At 46.0% G+C, this 20,661-nt stretch overlaps 1 protein-coding gene across 1 annotated transcript in view; it reads right to left on the reverse strand.

Moving 5' to 3' along the window:
* Nucleotides 1–20,661, reverse strand: part of MUC13 (mucin 13, cell surface associated) — a 774,931-nt gene that overhangs the window by 56,627 nt on the left and 697,643 nt on the right. Inside the window, exon 11 of the mRNA XM_078682060.1 lies at nucleotides 2,653–2,782. Within this exon, the coding sequence (XP_078538186.1) occupies nucleotides 2,653–2,782 (130 nt within the window). The remainder of the gene's footprint in view (nucleotides 1–2,652; nucleotides 2,783–20,661) is intronic.

The following is a 20,661-nucleotide window of genomic DNA, read 5'->3' on the forward strand; positions in this document are numbered from 1 at the left end:
TGTCATACATTCACCCCAGTACAGAGATCTGGGCCTAAATCCATCGTTTTTTTGCTCACCATGCCATTCCAGTTTGAACCCAGTCATATGCAAATCAGTCTTGACCCTGTGCCCCATGGGAACAGTCCAGCCCGAACTGCCAAGCCAGGTCCTCTCTGGACTGGAAACAAGCATCAAAGGACCGGTTTCGGGCTTTCAGCCCTCATCAGCCTGGATAGCTTGATTCCAGTGGCATGGAGAGCACGGGACTCACGTCTGAGCATACCCGTCCCACTCAGGGTGACAAATGCAAAACCAACAGGTGATGGACAGAATGCAGAACAATGTCATACATTCACCCCAGTACAGAGATCTGGGCCTAAATCCATCGTTTTTTTGCTCACCATGCCATTCCAGTTTGAACCCAGCCATATGCAAATCAGTCTTGACCCTGTGCCCCATGGGAACAGTCCAGCCCAAACTGCCAAGCCAGGTCCTCTCTGTACTGGAAACAAGCATCCAAGGACCGGTTTCGGGCTTTCAGCCCTCATCAGCCTGGATAGCTTGATTCCAGTGGCATGGAGAGCACGGGACTCGCGTCTGAGCATACCCGTCCCACTCAGGGTGACAAATGCAAAAACAGCAGGTGATGGACAGAATGCAGAACAATGTCATACATTCACCCCAGTACAGTGATCTGGGCCTAAATCCATCGTTTTTTTGCTCACCATGCCATTCCAGTTTGAACCCAGCCATATGCAAATCAGTCTTGACCCTGTACCCCATGGGAACAGTCCAGCCAAAACTGCCAAGCCAGGTTCTCTCTGGATTGGTTCAGATGTTCCGTCCATCACCACCCCCTTTTGTACCGCTTTGTTTGCCCCTTGGGCCGCTGGGGTCTTCTTCTGTGGGTGGCCTTCTCACTGCCCATTGTTGTTGCCAGCCCCGATTGCCTTTTTTGTTATTGTGCTTGTTCTCCCCCTTCCTTGTCTGCAGGGGGGGGTGCTCCTGGTGTTTGCTGGTTGCCCTCTGTGGGTTGTCTGCCTCTTCGTCTTGCCCGTTGTTCTGATGTGTGTGTGCCTGCTTTCGTGGGGCGCCCTCCTGTCTGAGTGTTCTGCCTGGTGTTTCCGGCGGTTCTACTGTTTGCTTCCCTGTTCACCAGCAAAACTTTACAAATTGAAAGTTTGTCCCTTAAATTTCCACACTTTGGGGAATTATAAACTACTCAAGAATATGTTTTTAAATCATAGTAAAATGAAGTTTTCCAAATACATTCTTACTTCCCCCATAATGTAATCATGTGATTTATCAGGGGGAGAACGATTTGCAAGTTTAGGGAAAATGTGCTTTCGCCTTTCGCACAATTGCTACACCACACTCCCCCCGCGTGAACAAATGCTTTCCATGTGAAAAAAATCTTCCTCCTACACTCCCTGCAAATATGGGCGTACACATGAATAGGTGTTTTTAAAGGGCGAACCTAGGTAGGACCACATCTTTGTACAGGGTAAAGATCAGAAGCGTGATTGTAGAATCGCTCACAGGAGACAGAAGGGAAAAGAGGCGTCGAGATGTAAGAGGTGAAAACGATGGACTGGGATGCAGCCCGAGTAATTACCAGAGGCTGAGATTAATTTAACCTTTCTGCCCATCACATTTTGAATTCTTACCAAAGAGATGAGCCCCCAGTTCATCCCTGATTCGGAGGATGGTGGAGTATTCTGATCGTGGCAGGGAGTGTTTAGGGAACTATTGTTTTTGAAAACCAATTAGACAATGAATGCAAAAAAAAGATATCCACCTGACATTTTTTTGCATTTGTAAATTCTATCTGTGGCATAAATATCCGCATGAGCTGGTTCAACAAACAAGAAACTTCCCTTTGTAGTTGCATTTTACATTTTGAGTGATCAGGGTTGTCATGTTCAGTGGTTGCCAGAGTCCATTTGCTCCATGGTAAGGTTAGGGGGCTCATGGTGGCACTGTGGGCTAGCTGGTCTATAGGCCAACATATCCTCCGGGGGTGTCCGGAACCAGTCTAGACACCAAGCACTTAGTTTATGTTGTGCAAACAATATGCAGATCCTACGGATTAGAAGGAACTACACAACACTAATTCACCACTAATACTTTATGGGTTCCGGAGTACTTGCCAAAAAAGCGCTTCAACACCCCATCAGGGGTAGCAAGTGCTATATAAATTCAAACTTTTTCCCCTCTTCTGTCCTCCACTATCCTTCTCAATCCAAATAACTGACTTACATATCCACCACTCAAATTACTTTCATGTTTCACTATACTAATTCACCACTAATCCTTTGTCGGTTCCAGAGTAGAATGCTATTCGCCGAAAAACTACTTCAACGCCTTGTCAGGGGTAGTAAGTGCTACATAAATGCAATTACAATACAATACAATCTAAATGAAAATTGGGTTGTTGTATTCAGGCCCTAGTTGAATACGTGTGAATTGGTTTGTGACAAAGGCTGCACATGCAATCTACAGCATAATGACATGATTTCTGACATTCTCTTAATGTATTTGAGCCATCCCCATCCAAAATATATATATAATGTTTTAGGACTTCCAAAACAATTACGATTTTTAATCCCAGCACAATTATTATTGCAGAGCCAGCAGTAGAAAAGTAAAATATTTGAGTTTGATACTTACGGCACACAAGTCTTCTTTTCTTTGTTAAACTGGTAATCTGCAAGGCACTGACAGGATGGAAAAAGGCCACTTTCTCCATTGATCTGAACGCATTCCTTAAAGTTTGTCTTTGAACAATCTGGTGCACAATCTGAAAACAAGAGATCTTAAAAGCACCTTGAAGACTTCTATAGAAATAGTAACAAACACAACTTTGATAACATATGAGCAAAATTCACAGGGAAAGGAGAATTTGTAGAAGTCAACTTGATAAGTCGGTACTGAAAAGTCAATGTTAGCATGATATATTTTGCAACACTACACTGTAGCTAATATTCATTACCAGTTCCATTTAATTTCGTATCATGAGCGTGAACTAAGCTCATCTCTAAAAAGATTATGACTCCTGCTTCATGGGATCACTACTAGGGAGTGCCATTAATGGAAAGGCAGTGATTGGTCACCATTTGCAACAGGTGGCGAGTAACATCTCATCATCTTTTGGCATTGCCAATGTTATTATTGTTACTTAGTATTCAAAGGATGCCACTGGTATTAGTTTGCAACGTTTTGGGTAGTTTGGAGTTAACCTTCCAAACGGGCGGATCCAAGAATGGTGGTCAAATTCGATGTGTAGCGGTGTGTAGGCAGCAGTCAGCCAGGTCCCAGTGAGGTGCATGGGCATCTCAAACCCTCCCCATCCTGCTGCCTGTTGCCTTGTCATTTATGCATGTGTTGTGCAATTTCTCTCCCCAATGCATTTTTTCTTGTCCAATCATCCTCCTCCCACTGTCGCTTGCACCCTCTCGATCCCCTGTGGCTGCTTGGCTTGTGCTTCTCCTTCCCCAAGATTCTCATCGAATCTCAAGGTGACTGGTTATCACTGGAAACAGTCTCGAGGCCACCTCTTGAGCGTTTCTTTCAATCTCTGCTTTCCCCGGATTTCATTTACACAAGCTGACTTCCTTTCATCTTTTCATGTTTATGATGGCTATTTCATTTTAAATTACGCTATCTGCTGAAACCAAGCCTCTTCTAATCACAATATTTTCTTATTTCTCATGGCAGGGCTTGTGTGCGCTCTCAAAGAGCAGGATTTCGACTGAAAGCACTCTTGCAATCAGATAGCAGGAGCTCAATAGTGCACAGACCTCACACACAGGCCTCACTTGAACAAAGAGTGACCCGGGGTGCTGTCTGCTCACTTGCATTATGTATCATGCTGAAAAATATAAAACTACACCACATAATTCCACTCCACAACATACAATAACACTCCAAATAATTCCACTCCCTGACACACAATCCCACTCAACATAATTCCACTACACTCAATGCCACATCATTAACAACGCCTATAGCTCTCGTATTGCTGAGACCGATTGGCTTTGCCAATGCTTGTTGTAGATATGAAACTGCACTGTGTTTCCCATAAGCAATGCAGTGTATCCAATTTGGATGCTTAGCTGTGTTATGTAGATTGGGCTTTTACTGTCAAAACCATTATAAGTGCGAAATAGAAACTGATATTACTCGGAAGAAACTTTTAGAATCAAACAGCAGAAGAGAGAATACATTTAACAATTTCCTACAGAAAACAATTGTTTGATGTGCACCATTTTATAAAACAATAATGGAACATCTTAGATAATCATCACAAACTTAAAACGTTTTGTGAATAGATACATTTAATGCTATATATGAGAAAACTTAACTTTTTGGTTGAGACTTATTAAAGCAGATGCTCAAAAATGTATTACCCAATTGTTTTTTACAACAAAGGTCACGATTACCATGTCATACGGACCGCAACTGGCCGACTGTCAGTTGCGGTGCGCCCGACATCTGACATGGCGGTCCACCTGCCGCATTATCATGCGGCGGGTGGAGGCATCAGGCGGAGGGACCGTCCGTGGTGTTTCTTCGGTGCGTCAGAACACACAATAATCCCCTAATGACAGTGGAGACGGGCTCGGCTCCACCATCGAGATTATGATGACAGTTTCCCACAGTGCTTTCATGTCGGCCTTTCCAACATGGAAAGGCTATTAGAAAGTGTTTCTGGGGGGCCCTAGCAGGTCCCCTTCCCTCCATGGACCTCTGCAATTGGGAATGGGGAGCGCCAATGGTGCCCCCCTAAACATCCCTGCACCGTGTGGCAGGCCCAAGCCACACGGTGCAGGGATGTTTCCAAACATGTATTTTACAATGGAAGCTTGTGCTGCAGGGGCCTTTTCCACCCGCCGCATACGATTCCATTGTGAAATGCATGTTTGCGACCGCCCTATGGGCGATTGCATTGTAACATCCAGGTCGAAACCGCCAACCTAAGGCCGGGCAGTTTCCAGACCACTACTGCCTGTCCAACATCATAATCAGGGCCAAAATTGGGAATGTATCTTTCCCTGTTTATGATGCATCAATTGCAGCACCTGATTACAGGATGATATTTAACTGACAGGAACTAAAAATACATCTGAGAAAATGTTGCCAGTAGTGAGACATCGGATGGTATTTGCATTAATTAATGGTCATGTGAACTACAATACATAGGGCAGACCCTAAAGAAAATTAATATGAGGATAAAGGAGCATAAATTCCCAATAAGGACTGAATATCTACAATCAAATTTTAAAACTATTGTGTCGACCACAGACATAGGGGCCAATTAGGATGTCGATCAGAAAGGCCTCCGACCGTGAGGTGCCTGCCACGCAGAGCAGAGATTGACAGAAACTCCCAATTCTCTATGGGAGCTTGTGCTGTGGCCGGCTTCCGACCACAGCACAAGCTCCAATATAAAAATGGGAGTTTGCAACTGCACACGAAAAGGGGGTGCGGAACTGCTGACCTATGATCAGTAGGTTCTCACACGAGACGGTGTCCAGAGGACGCAGGTCTGCCCAACATCATAATAGGCACCATAATGTCTCAGCTTAAATTTCAGAACTGTGTAACAAATGCAATAGCACTTTGGAGATATAACAAATGACTTTTGCATACAGAATGTTGGTGGCTGGACCATCTAGATACTTTACAATGTCAGGCAGACAACGCCGTTTCGGTGAGGGAACCGCCCGACCATAGGTTGCAGGCGCAAACTTCCATTTTACAATGGGAGCTTGTGCGGCAGTCCGAAACCGGCCATAGCACAAGCCCCCTTTGTAAATTGGAAGTTTTTGCACATCCTTGTACCGTGTGGCAGGCACCTCATGGTATCAACAAAGAGGAGTACGCAGTTCCCTTGGAGGTGTACTCTAACAGAAAGACTAGAAAAGACCAGGTAACGACCTAAGAGAGGAGGACGAAAGGGGGGATGGGAATCCTCCCTTTCGGGACTAAAACCCTCACACACCCAGCAAGCTAGGTGTCATGCTTCATCATATGGGTTTTGCTCCTCGTCAAGCTGGCGGTGCAATGCCTGACGGGCACCCAAATGGGGCTCTTTATCGGAGATCTTTTGTCCCTGCCAGTTGGTGCATGCGGGTATGAGGGCCTAGTGGGAAGGGTGTAGATGTGTGGAGGTGATGGTGGTGAAAGATAAACAAGCATTGGAAATGCAATAGGTCTCGCATTAGGAAAGTTTGAGCGATTGGTATTGTAAATGACACTTTTTATTTATGTGTTGGTTTTGAAAATAGCAAAATTAATAGCTTTGTCAGTTACAATGCCAATAGTTTTAACTTTCGCAAATGTGACACCTACAACATTTGTAATGCAATGTGTGTTGTATTTACGTGACTTAGATGTATTGATATTACAAATAACAATGGCTTTTAATTTTGTAAATAATTAATACTTAAATAAAAGTTATTGTAATTTATAATGGCAATAGCTTAAACGTTTGTAAATAACTTTTGTGAAGATTATGTTCAGTGTATTTTATTGTGACGAAAATCCAAGAACATTGCATTTGCACCTACACACACATATGTGTTGTAGCACTGAGTGGTGTGAGGGTGAGGGGTGTGAGGGTGAGGGGTGTGAGGGTGAGGGGGTGTGAGGGTGAGTGAGTGTGTGAGGGTGAGTGAGGGGGTGTGAGGGTGAGGGTGTGAGGGTGAGGGTGTGAGGCTGAGTGAGGGGGAGAGGGTTGTGAGGGGGGTGAGGGTGTGAGGGTGAGGGGGTGAGGATGAGTGAGGGAGTAAGGGTGTGAGGGTGTGTGAGGGTGGGTGAGGGGGTGAGGGTAAGGGTGTGTGAGGGTGAGTGGGTGTGTGAGGGGGTGTGAAGGTGTGTGAGGGTAGGTGAGGGGTGTGAGGGTGTGAGGGTGAGGGGGTGAGGATGAGTGAGGGTGTAAGGGTGTGAGGGTGAGTGAGGGGTGTGAGGGTGAGGGGGTGAGGGTGGTGAGGGTGAGGGGGTGTGAGGGTGAGGGTGTGAGGGTGACAGGGTGTGTCAGGGTGAGGGGGTGAGGGTAAGGGTGGGTGAGGGTGAGGGAGAGGGGGGTGAGGGTGAGGGGGTGTGAGGGTGAGTGAGGGTGAGAGGGTTGTGATGGGGGTTGAAGGTGTGAGGGTGAGTGAGGGTGTGTAAGGATGAGTGGGTGAGGGGGTGAAATGGCCTTGGTACTGTGTGAAGCAACATCTAGGTCCCTTTAGGGTAAAATTCTATACTTTAACAACAAACATTTATGGTTTGAAATCATCACTCCGTCGTTTTAGAAGAACCAAATGGCTTTCGCAATACCTTTAAGGATCGGATATGATCCCCCCCCCCATCCTCCCCCCTCCGCTGAAAACCAACAGTACATTCGGCAACTGAGATTGAGTAATGTACACGAGACTCGTTAGGAGCAGAAAAGTGCGCTCTATCACTACTTTAAAATGGGTTCATATTGAACTGAAGAGGGTGAATATCTGCGATCACATTTGGATACACAATGACTTTTTACACGTGTATGAATTCTTCAATCCATATTTTTTTAAGCAATAATTTATGTAGCATGATGTACGTACTGTTATGCTTTTGTATTTTTCGATTCAAGAATCATATTTGAAATCTTTGCTATGTTGTACGGGCTGCACCAACTTCCTTAAAAGAAAATTAAAAGAATTTGAAAAAATACACGATTTAAAAGCCGTTTCTATAATATTTCGATTAAAAATAAAAGGCTTTAAAGGGCTCGGCAGGGCTGAAATGTGTGACCTTCGGGTTACGGACGGACATGTTGCTGGTGTAGAAATAACACGTTGAACCCATATCACGGAGTACGGGGTGTATGGAAAGACACTGCATTACACAGATGGAATTCTGTGAAATCTCACATCGGTAAACAGTTCTACTTTTACCCAATAGATGGCCACCTTGACTTCTTCAGGAAACCAGTGCTGGGAAAGCACATTTAGCTGTGAATATAACGAGAGCACAAGAAAATAAATAAATGGTTTACTTTTCGGATTTATTAGAGTGTGGTTATACTATACGGCGCACCGTACCAGCACGTGCTCAGCAAATGCCTCAGGGGCCTCACAAATTCTAGCGCTATTAAAAGCAGAGAAAGTTTCACAGACTTTTGGATGGTGTCCATGCCTTTGTTTCGTTTACGTCTGCAGGCCTGTGTGTGGAAAAGCAGCTTTTTATTCAAGATTCAAAGTCGACGATTTACCAATGATGTAACTGGATGAGTTTAAGAAGAACACGTTACAAACGTGATTGCCGTGACGATGCTAATGAAAAGAAGCAGAAACGTTCTGCATTTAAATCCATGGATTATAAATTAATGCTTGTTATTATTTGTTAAGCGTTAGTTGTCCACTGTCACTCTTCGTCCTCCATTAGCAATGTGCTAGCAATACAAAAGAGTTTTAAATTATTCAGATAAAACCGTTTCGCTTGTAGCTTCCTGCCAAAACAAGCAAAAATAAAAGGAGACACGGCCTGAAAGTAAATACATTTCGGTTATGTGGGGGAGGAGAAATGCAAAAACAAGGAGAAACACGAGAGACGGCCTGCGGCCGTCAAAGTGAAAGTGGGGGAGGAGAAATGCGACACGGCGGGAGGGGGCGGAGCGGGGAGAGCGGCATGAGGGTGTGAAGCAGCAGGGGCCTTTGAAGTGAAGCTAAGGTGTGGGAGGAGTGCTGCTGATGATTGACTGGCGATGTGATGATGTGCACGCGCATTTTATGTCAATGCGCTTGCGCATTGACCTAAAAGCGCACGGGCACAGCATCAAATCGCCAGTGGAATCGCCAGTTAGGTAAACTCTCGATAAGCCCCTATATATCGAGCTCCCGCTCAATGCGCATGCGCATTGAGATAGGTCGCTCGACCTAAAAAGGGTAGGTAATCCACAATGTGTTTTAATGGCGTGGTTATCTACCTTAGTAAAAGCAGTGTGGAGAGATATACTTCCTGGTGTGAGGATCCAGGGAAGTGTACTCTACCAAGTGGTCAGTTCGTGGTTGGTCAACATGTTTCATGCAGTTGTTCTGAAGGATACAGCGCAATTCATCAGGACCTAAAACTATATACACTATCTACACAATGTGGATGGCGAAGGAATTACCTACTCCACATGGAGTTGGAAGGTAGGCTGTGGGTCCTACCACTTCTTAGTGAAACCTGGGGAAGAAAAAGCAAAGGTACGTATGAACATAGAAGACTGGACCTGGAACAAGCCCAAGATTTAGCAGTTCACTCAAAGATACACATCTAAAGAAAGGAGTGACAAGTTCACTCTGTTAAAAATAGCATTGTAACTGGCTATGTAGAGCGATTAAAAACGTAGCATATGGGGAACAACAACAGAATGGACAAGCTGCATATTAATGCTGTAAGGAAAAGAATGGGGGGAACAACAAGTCTGAAAGTTCTCACCCATATGTGTGTTGTGTGCAACTTCAACGGTCTCCTCCAGTAGAAATAGACACTTCAATTAATGTGCCCTGGTGGGGGAAGCGGTAGACAAGCATATAAAGTAATAGTATAGGTTAGAGGCCGTCCAACGAGGCATGTGTGTGGATAGTGGCAAGCCTATTTTAAATGATCGGATCGCCAGCTCCAATGGTACCAAAACATGCGCTAATCCGCGCCAGTGTTAGCAAAGTTACGGTGCTGTTGGATCAGCTGGTTATGGTGCGAGGCGGGAGCAAATACTCGTCAGGTGTGCAATAGAGGAAGCCAAGCCACGACCAGCAGCAACGCGGCGGCCGCAACACCCAGCAGCACTGCGACGGCCGAAAAGGCATGGCCGTTAGTGCGTGTCCCCGGGTAAGGCGATTCGCCAACCCCGCTGCCAAACACATGGTGGCTTCCACCATGTCCCCCAGAAGATGGATTAATCAACCCAATCTCTAGCATAATAAAAGCAATACCTAGGCTTGCCCGTAAAAGTGCCCGACATGGTGGGGTAGTATCATGTGGTAATGACGGGGTGTCGGTCCGCCAAGAAAAAGAGCGTGTGCCAGAGTGACACCGAGGCGGCGGTTACACTTACCTAGTCCTGCCGCATGTTGCATCAGTCAACCTACCCGAGCGGACAACTGAGTGGAGGAGCCGGAGGACTGCAACCGCATTGATAGCCATCTTAAATAATGTTACAGACCGAGCCCGGGACCAAAACCACCGCGTCTGCGCCGGCACTGATTGACTGCGCATGCGTAGGCTAGTGGGAGAGGTGGGGCCAACGGGTCACGTGGAATGTAGATGTCAGAAGGGAATTATGACGGGCGCCATCTTGAAAGGTCTCGGAGCGTGATCAGAAGCTCTCGGACGTCATGGCTAGTAAAAATGAAAGGTTGCCAGTGTCAATGTCGGGCAATACCGGTGAATAAAAACCAGATTTACGAAAGGGGATGATATTAATAACACTGGCTAATAAGATCCTGTAGTTAGTGCGAGAAGGCATAAACAAGGACTTGGTGGAGAGTACCGGAGTACCGGAAGAGTTCTGGTACAGCAGCCTAACTCACAGCAGTGCCTTCTCCGTGAGATGTGTAAACAGGAGGTTGGTATACAGTAATTTTAATCAGTACAGGATAGTGGTCCTAACATAGCATCATGGGTTTTGTGTTAGTAGGTGTGCGGTGGGTCAGAACCCATCCTATGATATATTCTCTCTATATGATGCTAGAGTGGGGAAGTGGGGTATTTTGCGTTCAAGTTGCCACAGTGAGGCCACTTGAACTCTCATTCACGGGTTAGGAATACTCAAGGGGGGGGGAAGAGGAGCGAGAGAGACCACTGGGAGGAGAAAAATCAATTAGACAGTGACGCCCACGGGATAATGTCATTCAGTCCTGTGACATCAGTTCCTAGACGGTGCACCCATCTTTGTTCAATCCTAAAGAGGGCCTGTTGTGTTATATGGGGATGTGACTCTAAAACAAGCCAGGTGAAACTTTCCGCAGAGTGTTGCATGTCTTTGGAGTGACCATAGAATCTAGTGTGGGTTTTAGAGCATCTAATGTTACTCTTAGGTTCAGTTATGGGCAGTTTAACCTGTCTCATAGTCATGCCCACGTATCTTTTCTCACAGGGACATATGAGTAGGTAGATGCATCTTTGTGTTGCAATTTGAGTGTCTTTTAATCTGCCATGTGAAGGACTCAAGTAGCTTTATTTCCTTGTGTACACTGGTTTGCTTGCAGACTGCACAGCCCCCACAAGGGTAATGCCCAGTGACTTTGGGGGGATCCCATAGTGTTCTCTGAGTGTTAAGTTCTTTCTTTCTAGGTCTCGTATGTACTAGTTTGTCCTTCAGGTTTGCAGTACGCTTAAACGCGAACCTAGGGCGTGGGAGAGAGAGATCACCGGAGTTGACTATGCTCCAGTGTTTCATGATAGCTTGCTTATTCAGGCCTGAGTTTTTTGTAAATGTGGTGACACATGTAAGTGTATCAGTAGATTCCAATGTCTTAGGTTCTAACAATGCGTCTCTGGGGTTGTTCATGGCCCTCTTGTAAGAGTTGCGGATATGCTTAGTGGGATAGCCTCTATCCTGCAATTTGTGTTGTAATTGCTGTGCTTCTCTTTTGTAATCTGTGAGGTCAGAGCAGTTCCTTCGGATTCTGAGGAACTGCCCAAATGGCAGGTTGTCTCTCAAGGATTTAGGGTGGTGGCTTCCATAGAGGAGGAGGCTATTTCTGTCAGTTGTCTTGGTGTGCAGGTTAGTACTTAGGCCAGCCCCGTTTAGTCTTATCCTCAGGTCTAGGAAGGCAACCTCTGTGGTGGAAATGGTGCTTGTGAACCTAAGGAAGGGGCTTTGTTCATTCAGCCAAATGCAGAAGGCATTACAGGTCTCTGTGTCTCCTTTCCAGAGGATCAGGATATTGTCTATGTATCTACGCCACAACGTTAGGTTGTCCTTGAAGAGGTTGGTGGGTTTGTAGACAACTGTCTCTTCAAAATGTGCCATGTATATACAGGCCAGGCTGGGAGCAAATGTACTACCCACAGAGGTACCCTGTATTTGATGGAAAAGGTCAGTCTCATATTGGGAGAAATTCTCAGTAAGTGCGATAGTAGCACAAGCCATGATGAAAGAGATGGGTGTTGGTGAAGTCCATTCCTCCTTAAGTAGGCTGGCCTCGACCGCCTCTAGGGTGGCTCTCTAGGGGTTGTTTGTATACAAGGCCTCTACATCTAAGGTGACCAGTAGATCAACTCCCTCCCTACCGTCGATGGTGTCCAGAAGTCTCAGGACGTCGCTAGTGTCCTGGAGAAAGGATGGTATTTTCTTGACTATGGGCTGAAGAAAGTTGTCACAGAATTTTGACAAGGGCTCGAGTAGAGACCCTATGCCGGACACAATTGGTCTACCTGGAACAGGGGTGGTGCCTTTGTGTATTTTTGGCAGGGTATAGAAGTAAGGTGTTTTAGGGTTAGTGGTAACGAGGAAGTGGGCCTCATTCCTACTTAACCACTCGTTGGTTTCACCCTCCATAACTAGGGATGTAATCTCATTTTTAAGTCTGGGAGTGGGATCACTAGCCAACAAGGCATAGTATCGGGAATCAGAGAGCTGGCGTCTACACTCAACATTGTAATCATGGAGTGCTTGAATGACTATGGCGCCCCCTTTGTCTGCTTGTTTGATAACTATGGTTTGGTCTTGTGAAAGTGTCTCAATCGCTTCTCTCTCAGAGTTACTCAAATTATGGAAAGGTCGGGTACGTGGCATCCTCTCAACACTTTTCAAAACGGCCCCCTCGAAGCTCAAAATCTCTGGTGAAATCATGCTGTTGGCAGGAGTAAAAGTGGAGGGATTGCGTAGGCCTGTGTCATTTCTCTCAACTTCAGGTTCATCTTGAAAGAAAGCCTTAAGGCGTACTTTCCTAAAGAATTGTTTAACTTCACAGGTTTCATTAAACCTGTCAGGGGTGGGAGTGGGAACAAATCCAAGGCCTTTCGCCAGAACAGCCTGTTCTATTGGAGTGAGGGTCCTTGAGGATAGGTTTACGACTAGACTCTCCTGCCCCGCGTTGCGCTCCTGTTCTCTACCATCGTGGTTGGTCGATCCTGCCATTGTACACCCATCTGTCCTCCTCTTCTGCGCCCTCTTCCTTTGCCCCAACCTCTGCCTAAAAAAGGAGGGTTACTCAAGGGATAGTATTGGGGAGGACCCTGTGGGTAGAAAGGGTACTGCCATGGTGGTGGTGGATGGTGTGGGTGTGGAGGTCCTTGGTACAAGGGGCCGTTGTCAAAGCCCTGAAAAGGGTTGAAAGCTGGTTGGTTGCGATTATTCCAACTGCCCCCGCTAGAGTCACTGTTAGATGAACCCCTACGGCTGGATGTATCCGAACTCTCGTCACTAGAGTAACTACTCTTTGTGGTTGTGAAGTCTTCCTTTAGGTAAGGATAGACTTTCTCTTTATCAAAGCGAGCCACGTCCTTCTGGAGTTTAGTGATTTTCTGCTTCAATAAAAACTCCTTGTTTTCCGCGATTTCATTGTTGATTTCGGTTAGTTTAGTCGTGAAGGCAGTTTTAGGTATGGTCCCCTTTAGAGCTGCCTCAGCTGCTTGACTCTTAACCAAAATGGCGTTTGTACTATAAGAAATAGCAAATCTTTCGTACATTTCCAGGATATATTGCACCAGTCAATTTTGAATGGTCCGTCTTCCAAGAATATCCGCTGCAAGATATTGACTATCAAGCCATGGGGTGCTATCTTGGCCCTCAGATATTCAGTCATGAGGGCTCCATGCAGTGTTACGCGGAGCCAATCTTTTTTGAATTGTGTAATTGTCACCCATTCATCTGTTATTGAGTTGGAGACAACTGCACCCCCTGTGTCAAGTAGGGGTGGAGCCGTTCTAAGAGCATCTGCTATCGCATCCTCGTCGAAGCTTAGCCCTGGAGTATCTTCCATATCGTATGGAGGATCGATGCAACTGGTTTCAGAAGAATACCAGTGTTGCTACCAGAGTAGCACTGGGCAAGACAGTGGGGGTTGTACCGTTGGTAACCTATGTAGAGTCCCACGGGGGTTGCCCGTGCAAAGACAGTGTTATCAAAGGGAGGGACAAGACGGGCTATTTTTGAAAGGGTCCAGCGTACGTGCCCAGGAAAGTATCAACAAAGAGGAGTACGCAGTTCCCTTGGAGGTGTACTCTAAGCGCAGAGATACTCCTGTTGGAGTGGATTCAAGCGCTATATAAGCCAGTAAATAAATAAATAAATAAATAAGAGAAAGACGAGAAAAGACCAGGTAACAACCTAAGAGAGGAGGACGAAAGGGGGGATGGGAATCCTCCCTTTTGGGACTAAAACCCTCACACACCCAGCAAGCTAGGTGTCATGCTTCATCATATGGGTTTTGCTCCTCGTCAGGCTGGCGGTGCAATGCCTGACGGGCACCCAGATGGGGCTCTTTATCGGAGATCTTTTGTCCCTGCCAGTTGGTGCATGCGGGTATGAGGGCCTAGTGGGAACGGGTGTAGATGTGTGGAGGTGATGGTGGTGAAAGAAAAAAAAAAGGTTAGGTAATCCACAATGTGTTTTAATGGCGTGGTTATCTACCTTAGTAAAAGCAGTGTGGAGAGATATACTTCCTGGTGTGAGGATCCAGGGAAGTGTACTCTACCAAGTGGTCAGTTCGTGGTTGGTCAACATGTTTCATGCAGTTGTTCTGAAGGATACAGCGCAATTCATCAGGACCTAAAACTATATGCACTCTCTACACAATGTGGATGGCGAAGGCACCTCATGGTGCCTGCCACACGATGCAGGATGTGAAGAGGGAAACATAGATGCCCCCCAGGGCCTCAATCGGAGGGGAGGGAAAAGGGGGCCCAAAAGTCGCTCTCCGACATGTCCCATGTCAAAATGCCAACATGGGAAGGCTGTCGGAAACCGATTTAATAATCCAGATGTCTTTGCACAGGCAACCCCCGTGGGACTCTACATAGGTTACCAACGGTACAACCCCCACTGTCTTGCCCAGTGCTACTCTGGTAGCAACACTGGTATTCTTCTGAAACCAGTTGCATCGATCCTCCATACGATATGGAAGATACTCCAGGGCTAAGCTTCGACGAGGATGCGATAGCAGATGCTCTTAGAACGGCTCCACCCCTACTTGGCACAGGGGGTGCAGTTGTCTCCAGGGTCTATGTTTATGTGCGGTGCGGCTTCTGGCTGGCCGATGGGCACCTTGAGCCTGTCAGAACCCAGTCTGTTTCCCTGGCCGGTTAACACTCCGACCGCCGACATTATAATTTGTTTGTCAGGACTTAACCTTTCATGTCGGTCAGTAAGCCTCCGACGACTGCCGCTGTTTGTCTGATTTAGAGATAAGCACAACAGCAGCTGTTTATTTATTCACTATGCATTAAAAATTACTGTTACCTGCCGCCCAAGCTATTCTTTTACCTTTGGGGGCCCGTAATAGTCTGCATTGTTACAATTGCAGGTGTGTGTTGGCAGTCCTGGCATTGGATGGTGCAAGCCGAAGTGGCCTTCGGAGGAGGGACCCGGCACTTTTTATTTTACAAATTAAGTACTGGGAAGTACTATTAAAATTCTGTGCAATATGGCATCAATATTGCGGGCCGCCTGACATTGTGGTCCACCCGCCGCATTATGATGCGGTGGATGGAGGCATCGGGTGGAGGGATTGTCCGCTGTGCTTCCACCGGGCTCAAGTAGCCTGTCGGTGCGTTGAAACACACAAAAATCCCCTAATGACAGGGGAGATGGCTCGGCTTCATCGTCGAGATTATGATGGCAGTTTCCCACACCGCTTTCATATTGGCCTTTCCAACATGGGCTGTCGGAAAGTGTATCTACGGGCCCCAAGCAGGGCCCCTTCCCCTTGGCCCTCTGCAATGGAGGTTGGGGGCCACCTATGGTGCTTCCCTAAACAACCCTGCACTGTCTGGCAGGCACCTGAGGTACCTGCCACACGGTGCAGGGATGTTTCCAAAGATGCATTTTACAATGGAAGCTTGTGCTGCAGGCCTTTTCCGCCAGCCGCATAAGCTTCCATTGTAAAATGCATGTTTGCGACTGCCCTATGGGTGATCGCATTGTAACACCCAGGTCGGAACTGCCGACCTAAGGTAGGGCAGTTTCCAGACCGCTACCATCCGCTCAACATCATAATCAGGGCCAAAATTGGGAATGTATCTCTCCCTGTTTATGTAAGAGCAGAGAGGCGCACACAGTAAAGTCGATAGTATACAGAAGTCCAAAATGAGTTGTAGATCTTCGGTTCTTATTTGTAAAAGTTTTCTTTATTTTCATGTACAGCGGCACAGCCAACGCGTTTCATTCCCATTCGTGCCTTGGGAATTTCATCAGGGCATGCTTTAGACAATCTAGTCTGTGTGGTTATTCTCGATATCGCACTTCTTCAACAACAGTTTGAAGGGCAGTCACAGTGGCTCACAATGTGTGCCTGCAGAATGCTTAATGTTGAACTCCAAGTGGAGTGACGGTCCAAGTTTTTGGCGTCCAAAATTCCAGGAGGAGGAGCAGCGGAGAACGGGGACCATATCAAAGGCACCGTGGCGTTACTACGCTTCTGCGGACCCCTCTTGAAGCCGGAGACTTCGTTGGGCACTTAGACTCCCCTTCCCCTCTGGAGTCCCCCCGAGGGGCCCGGATTTGTCACTTTCATTGACCCATTATAGTGACAGCGACCTAATACTTCGTGAAAACTTGGACCGTCACTCCACTTGGAGTTCAACATTAAGCATTCTGCAGGCACACATTGTGAGCCACTGTGACTGCCCTTCAAACTGTTGTTGAAGAAGTGCGATATCGAGAATAACCACACAGACTAGATTGTCTAAAGCATGCCCTGATGAAATTCCCAAGGCACGAATGGGAATGAAACGCGTTGGCTGTGCCGCTGTACATGAAAATAAAGAAAACTTTTACAAATAAGAACCGAAGATCTACAACTCATTTTGGACTTCTGTATACTATCGACTTTACTGTGTGCGCCTCTCTGCTCTTACACAACCATTGGTCTGATATCCATCCTTGGCAGCGGATGGTGAGAGTAGCCGCACCGCCTAATAATTTTGAAACAAACGAAGTGAATGTGCGAAACCTTAGTCAGCTGCTGGGTGTTTCTGTTTTTTGTTTAGTCTCTCCCTGTTTATGATGCATCAATGAAAGCAACTGATTACAGGATGATATTTTAACTGACTCAGAAACAGGAACTAAAAAATACATCTGAGAAAATGTTGCCAGTAGTGAGACATCGGATGGTATTTGCATTAGTAAATGGTCATGGGAACTACTCTACATAGGGCAAACCTTAAAGAAAATTAATATCAGGATAAAGGAGCATACATTCCCAAAAAAGACTGAAAGTCTGCAATCAAATTTTACAAACTATTGTGCCGACCGCAGACATAAGGGCCAATTAGGATGTCGGTCGGAAAGCCTCCGACTGTGAGGTGCCTGCCAAGCGGTGCAGGGATTTACAGAAACTTGTATTTCTCTATGGGAGCTTGTGCTGCGGCCGGTTTCTGACAGCAGCACAAGCTCCCACATAGAAAGGGAGTTTGCGACCGCACCATGTGCGCTCTTATCATAATAGGGGTTGCAAAACACATAATGTCTCAGCTTAAATTTCAGAACTGTCAGGGCAAATTATCAAGAAACGGCGATAATGGGCTTGATAATATGACCTTGTGAATTCCCATAGAAGCCCATGTTCTGGTGAGAACATGGGCTTCTATGGGAATTATCAAGGGCATATTATCAAGCCCGTTGTCGCCGCTTTAGCGGCAGTTTCCTGCCGCTAAAGCAGCGATGATTTTAACGCCGTTCTGATAATATGCCCCTGTATTACAAATGCAATAGCACTTTGAGAAGATATAACAAATGACTTTTGCATATGGAATGTTGGTGGCTGGACAATCTAGATACTCTACAATAAAAATAGATTAAACAACCTGCAAGGGTATTGCAAGGGTAGCCATGTTTCTTTATTCAAAAAATTATACATCAGCAGAGCTATATTATTTTACTATAAGGTTACAGTATTTAGGCCCTCATTACGATGTCGGGCAGACAACTCCATTTCGGTGATGGAACCATAGGTTGCAGTCGTAAACTTCCATTTTACAAGGGGAGCTTGAGCGGTGGTCCAAAACCAGCCGCAGCACAAGCTCCCATTGTAAATTGAAAGATTTTGCACATCCCTGCACCGTGTAGCAGGCACCTCATGGGAACCCAGGGCCTCAATCGGAGGGCCAGAGGAGAAGGGGGCCCTGCTAGGGAACCCAGGGCCTCAATCGGAGGTCCAGAGGAGAAGGGGGCCCTGCTAGGGGCCCCTAAAGTCGCTCGCTCTACAACATGTCCCATGTCAAAAGGTCAACATGGGAAGGCTGTCGGCAACACCATCCTTAAGGGATTATGTGCCGCTTCCGACTGACCAACGGGCTCCTTGAGCCCGTCAGAACTCAGTCTGTTTCCTCAGCCGGTTTAAACTCCGACCACCGACATTATAATTCGGCGGTCGGAACGTAACCCTGCCATGTCGGTCAGTAAGCCACCGATGACCGGTCAGAGGCTTAACGGCCGACATCCTGATTAGGCCCTTAATATTGAAAAGGAAATGGTATTTCATGGTTCATTGACAAAATATCGAGGTAAAAAATATCGAACTAAAAAAATTATCGAGACATAAATATCTTCTACAAAAATATCAACAACCTATACTTAAAAAAGAAAGCACAAAGCAATTAGAAAAAATACATAGTTTACAATAATATTGTTGTATTAAATATCGATTTTAAAATATATCTAACTTAAAATATAAAAAATCTAATATAATAAATACTAACATGTATTTAATAAAAATGTATTATATTTAATGTATATTGTAACAAATATTACAAATAAACCTACTTTAAAAATGTTCAAACATACATATATGTATATGCACATATATATATTTAACATTTATCCAGTTAGAACATTACTATAAAACTACTCATTTTAAATTATATTATAATTTTAAAAATATTAAAAAATATAATAATATAACAAATATATATATACATATATATATATATATATATATTGCAGCTCCGACAACACCAGCCTGCCGCACTCGCAAGCGGGTGCCTGCTTGACGGGGGTGTACCCGTCACATACACTCGGCGGGCACACGGACTTGGTGAAGTTTGGTGAAATTTCGTGACTTCGATTCCCCTTGCATACCACACCCCACACGACTGTGGCATTCTGGGACTGGTAGGCGGTATTCAACTCGCCACTGTTAGACTCTTTACAGGGGCGGAGTCACCAATCACGGAACCAAATGCAGTGGACTATTTAAATCTACAATTTAACTGCACTGTTCGTTAACAACACCTCTGGCACTGAAGAAGGCGGGGATGACCGCCGAAATGCATTTGCCTACCTGTGAGCCTCGAGAATAAAATGCCTCCGTGTATCCCCGCTAGTGGTCTCTGTTTCTTCGTTTGGAGGAGCTGTTTTTGATATTGTCAGCGTGATGGCCAGCATCGCGCAGAGAGACCCCCGCATTGTCAAGTTGGGTGCGGTGCTGCTGGCTTCTGCTTTGGCGGACTGTTTCTTTTCCAGGGTACTGGATATTGGCCGCACCCCACCCCCATTCCAGGGAGAAGCTGGAGCAGTGTTGTCGCCATCGGGCGGCACGTTGGGTCTGGAGAATTTATCCCCAAACCCCCTACTTCAAAGATCCTGTTCGGGTTTTGGGGGTTTATGCGGAACAGGGGACCAGAGGAGACATGCAGTCTCGGAGGGCACACGGACTTGGTGAAATTTCGTGACTTCGATTCCCCTTGCATACCACACCCCACACGACTGTGGCATTCTGGGACTGGTAGGCGGTATTCAACTCGCCACTGTTAGACTCTTTACAGGGGCGGAGTCACCAATCACGGAACCGAATGCAGTGGACTATTTAAATCTACAATTTAACTGCACTGTTCGTTAACAACACCTCTGGCACTGAAGAAGGCGGGGATGACCGCCGAAATGCATTTGCCTACCTGTGAGCCTCGAGAATAAAATGCCTCCGTGTATCCCCGATACTGGTCTCTGTTTCTTCGTTTGGAGGAGCTGTTTTTGACATATATATATATATATATATATTTTGCTGCTCCGACAACACCAGCCTGCCGCACTCGCAAGCGGGTGCCTGCTTGACGGGGGTGTACCCGTCACATACACTCGGCTCCAATCATCCTCCAGGACTCCACCTGTACGGATACGCTGCACTCACGGGGATGGTTTTTCAAGAGTTTATTAAAAAACCTCTAGCACATCAAAGACGCGTTTCGGCGTTTAGCCTGACGCTTTCGGCGTTTAGCCTTTGTCAATTTGCTCAACCCAAATGAGCAAATTGACAAAGGCTAAACGCCGAAACGCGTCAGGCTAAACGCCGAAACGCGCCTTTGATGTGCTAGAGGTTTTTTAATAAACTCTTGAAAAACCATCCCCGTGAGTGCGGCGTATCTGTACAGGTGGAGTCCTGGAGGATGATTGGAGCCGAATATATATATATATATACAATAACATAAAATATTTAGATAGCAATACCACTTTAAGTAAAATTAAAAAGTAGACAACATAATATTTTTTACAATTTT

The sequence above is a fragment of the Lissotriton helveticus genome, chromosome 3_1, assembly GCF_964261635.1.
Source record: "Lissotriton helveticus chromosome 3_1, aLisHel1.1, whole genome shotgun sequence".
NCBI classification, from domain to species: domain Eukaryota; kingdom Metazoa; phylum Chordata; class Amphibia; order Caudata; family Salamandridae; genus Lissotriton; species Lissotriton helveticus.